This window comes from Cibotium barometz, chromosome 30 (genome assembly GCF_041138505.1).
Source record: "Cibotium barometz isolate CiBa-2024 chromosome 30, ASM4113850v1, whole genome shotgun sequence".
Lineage (NCBI taxonomy): Eukaryota > Viridiplantae > Streptophyta > Polypodiopsida > Cyatheales > Cibotiaceae > Cibotium > Cibotium barometz.
In genome coordinates this window covers 23,229,868-23,234,259 of record NC_141075.1, presented here as the reverse complement: position 1 = coordinate 23,234,259, position 4,392 = coordinate 23,229,868, and the positions used below count along the sequence as shown (strand labels likewise).

Sequence of the window (4,392 nt, the reverse complement as noted above, 5' to 3'; positions counted from 1 at the left end):
TGACCGTATGCATTCTCACAGGTCCTTTGGCTTGGCCACCATCCTACCAAAAACGATTTCAATCATATAAGCACCATCATGAAACATCTGCTCTTTGCAAGTATTCTTCCCACATTTGGCCATCGAGTGTCGGAGTCTCTAAAACTACATTGAAGAACAATCTTCATCAACATCGGGGGGAGAGGGGGGACATCTTCCTCAATTTTTAGTTTTTATTTATGTTTGGGTCTAGGGTACTTTGCCCGGGTTGTCCCCCAAAGTTTGAGTATTTTTAGAAATCTTTTTCGAGTCATTGTAATTCCCTGATGTTATAGAAGGCAAAGATGTATTTTGATCCCATTTAGGAGTCAAAGCAATAATCTCAGCTTGGGTCATAAGCTGATTGAAGGAATAGTTATGGCACAGGATTTGCGCACGGCTAGGTTGCCTCTATGCATAGATGTGATGGAGTTGGAGGTTGGTTACTTCTTTTGTGTTCAGGTCTCACCGGGGTGTTGGAATTATATAAGCCTCAATGGTGTGGACTGTGTCTAGGTTGTTTTGGTGTGAACACTTTCTTATGTGTGAACACCCCTTATCAAGGGTTAGGTCAGAAAGATAAGGCCTTATAGGTTGTTTTGGTGTGAACACTTTCTTATGTGTGAACACCCCTTATCAAGGGTTAGGTCAGAAAGATAAGGCCTTAATGTCTATAAATACATTGTACATAGTGTGAGTATTATCATTTATAATACAATCATTGTGTTCATATGCAATCACCTTGATGATACATGGTTTAAGCTCTTGATGATACATGGTTTAAGCTCTTGACGCCATCCAACTCTAAGAAAATGGTAACACGGTACCCTATTTAAGCCGTTGAGCTTACACATAGTAATCTCTTTGAAAAATCGTGCAATGATCTCTCTCTCCCTCTCTCTCACTCACTCACACACAAAAATGATCCCCCCCTCTCTCTCGTCTGTGTAAGAAAAGGCCATATGTATGCTTTGAATCATGGCTTTCAATTAACCTGTATATAATTCAAACAGGTTCTCTCTTTATCATCGAGATAACCTACGAGTTTGGCATTACGCATGAATCTATATATCGCAGAAGTTACTAGCGACAGTGACTCTTGCTTCGCCATTTTGGTGAAGTATTTGAGCATGTTTAAGGGATTAAAAAAATCTTAATTCTCTAGCTTTACAAAAACGCGAACATGTTGATCAATGTCCGCACACGCATGAATGCGAGAGGTAGGCTACGATGCCTCGCATGGACTTGCAATGGACATTGATATGGTAAGAGTGCAACCTCACGGGGCATGCACTGCATGTTCAGCTTGTGTCCGGGCCGAAAAAAGAAGAAGGGAGGATCATTGTAGCAGCAACTTCATTATGGACATCAATTTCAATTAAGGGTTTGGCTTACCTTGTAGAATTAGGGTTTTGGTGCGGATTGCTTTCTTTGCAGGCTGGATGATTTAGCACCATTCACTGCGCGCTTGAGGAGGTCAGCTTGGTGCTGCCTCCTGCTCCCCCTGTTGCTATTGATTCCATTATAATCATCATCATGGTTGGCCATGACTAGCTGATCATCGTGAACCCTTCTTGTTCTGCTCCTTGTGAGAGCAGTAGGACCATTCATCACCATCTCTCTCGAAGAGGCGCTAACTTCGCTCTCCGCCTGCTCCTCCACGCCCACAGACTCAGCCGACTCAAGATTAAAGCGCACCCTCCTGAAGGCCGGCCTTGTGCCTGCTGCTGCATCTCCATTACTGCCCTTCAAAGCTTTCCGGGGCATGGCCGCCGCATCTTGTCTGGTTGTTGGGCACTCACTGGGATGGAATACAAAGGCCGATGCGACAGGAGAGAAAGCCTCATTGAAAGACAGAATCACCTCTTCAGCTCTTTCTATCCTCTTGGAAGTTGCAGCATCTTCATCATCAAGCTCACCAGATGATGTATCATTAATGTACTCAAATCTTTCCATTACGGAGTGCTCTCTGAAGCCTTCAGAGGATTCATGGTCGGAGTCGATGCTATGCTCAGTAATGTTGTGATTACTAGAAGCACTAGTAGCTGTAGGACTACTAGTACTTGCATTCTCATATAATCGGTGTGAGGATACTTGGCTAATTTGTCTCTGTTGAAGCTCCTTGCTTGACCTAGCTTTGTGGGCAGTCATGAAAGGGATGAAGCTACAGCAACTCATATCAACAGAAGAGCTTCGTGGGTAATCTAGGTTTCCTTCCTGTTGATGGTCGATCATCGCTCTTGACTGCACCAGCTCGGACAGCCGTAAGCTTGCGGGCTTGTCAACAAGATCAGAAGCAGTAACCTTGTATCTTTCTTCACGCCCATATGAGAAATCATCCACCTCTCGCACCTGAAAAGACATTGTCTTCTTGTAGCTTCCCATGCGTTGAGGGCGAGGCAAAGGGGCGGAATAAAGATTCCTGGAGCCTGCAGCAGAGATAGGGTTATACCTCGGAGGAGGAGAAGGAGCAGAGATAGTGTTGTACCTTGGAGGAGGAGAAGGAGCTCCGCCTAGCTGCAATGGAGATCTCTGAAGATCAAGGTTGCTAATAGGAGAGAAGATTTGGTCTTCAGTAGAATTATCGGAGCTTCGATCAGAAGAATAGTCAGGGCTTGGGTTATCTGGCGGATTAATGATGCTAAGGTTAGGGACGGAGAGGCGGCCGCGCAGAAAGCTTCTCATTTTGCCGGGGAAGTTGATAGAATGGGGAGAGTGGGGGGCAGCGGTGGAGCTAGCGGTGGAGAGTCTGCTGAGGCCAGGGGGTGGCTGGAGGGGGAAACGATGGAGAGATGGCATGTGGGATATTAATGCAGGGTCGTCGAGCTTGGGCTTGCCGGGCTCGGCCTCCCACTCGAAGGGGACTGTGCCGGAAGCCCTGTAAGACACAGAATGCGGGTCGATCGAGATCTGCTTCTCGTATGTAGACAGCCTCCTGCTCATGAAAGCTTCCCCATCGTCCATGCTGATGCGCAGGCCTGGAGCAGTTGGGTTGCTCGCTGGTTGCTGAGAGGACAGTTCTGCCAACGCTGATTCGAGCAGCATGGTGCACGCTGCAGCTACTACTCAAGAGAGAACGGTAAGGAAACGGACTGTATCAGCTCTTACGTGAAGAAGCCTGACAAAGCAATGAATGAGAGATGAGACGCTATGATCATGATAAGATTCTTGCTGCAAGAACGCGGGGCAAGATGGCAAGCACGATGTTGTCATTCGCCCTCACGACTTTGCCTGGACCCTCCCATGAACGTTCACACGAGTGTATATATAATATGTATAATATGAATGTAATCTTTTTCTCCCCATCTACACGTTTGTCGATACAATGGGTCCACATCACCTCGTCAATGGAATTATGTAAAAGGTCTTCCACATACCCTTCACAAATGATGTGATGTCCACCGCCCATAAGTGATTGTGCTCTTCTTTTTCTACAATTAACTTCTCGTTTCTTTGGGTTGCACATTCCCTCCTAATTGTGTCTTTTGCAAGACATTATATAATGGTTGAAGTAGGAAATCATTTTAGATAACAGTCTTTCTTACTTCTTCTTCTTCTCCTTCTAGGAGCTCATTGACATTGAGGAGCTGCTCTCTCTAAGCTTTGTTGCTATCCAGCATGATCTAGCTATGTAGAAGTGCAGGGTTCCAGCCAAGTTAGTGGATATGAAGGGTGCCAAAACCCTTTTCTTTGATGTTGAGGCAGTAGTCCGAGAACAACCTTTTCTTTGATGTTGGGGTAGTAGTCAAAGAACAAGTTTTTTTGGATATCAACAAAGCTTGGACAGAGCAGCTCCGGAATGTCAATGAGCTAGAAGAAGAAGAAGAAGAAGATTGTTATCTAAAATGACTTATGCTTCAACCATTATATAATGTCTTGCTGCAAAAGACACAATTAGGAGGGAAAGTGAAACTCAAAGACATCCAAAGAGAAGTCAAATGCCAAAAAAGAAGAGCACAATCACTTATGGACAGCGGGCATATTCATTGGGAAGGCTATGTGGAAGATCTTTTACATAATTCCATTGATTAGGTGATTTGGATGCCCATGGCCCCATCTTAATGACATGGAATGCCATCTCATTAGATGCCATGTCACATGGATTAACACATCATCAAGGAGGGAGAGCTACCACCTCATCTTGAACTGCTGCCACTTGTCGCACGTGTATACCATGTCAACAGTCGACCATGCCACATCATCAATTTGAGTTTCCATGTCATCATCACCTCCCATGCATGGGTGCATCCATTCATAATTTCACATACATGTAAAATGATATATAGATTATCCATGCATATGTGCGTAAAATACTCTTATGATATTTAATTTTTTAAATAAAATATGCATCAATAAGAAAATATTTTATTTCAC

The 4,392-nt window shown here is 44.5% G+C and overlaps 1 protein-coding gene across 1 annotated transcript; it reads right to left on the bottom strand.

Moving 5' to 3' along the window:
* Positions 1 to 1,271: 1,271 nt before the first annotated feature.
* Positions 1,272 to 3,123, bottom strand: LOC147621289 (uncharacterized). The gene has a single exon (XM_086824531.1). The coding sequence runs from the start codon at positions 3,061 to 3,063 to the stop codon at positions 1,423 to 1,425; it is 1,641 nt and encodes a 546-aa protein (XP_086680657.1). The 5' UTR covers positions 3,064 to 3,123; the 3' UTR covers positions 1,272 to 1,422.
* Positions 3,124 to 4,392: the final 1,269 nt, after the last annotated feature.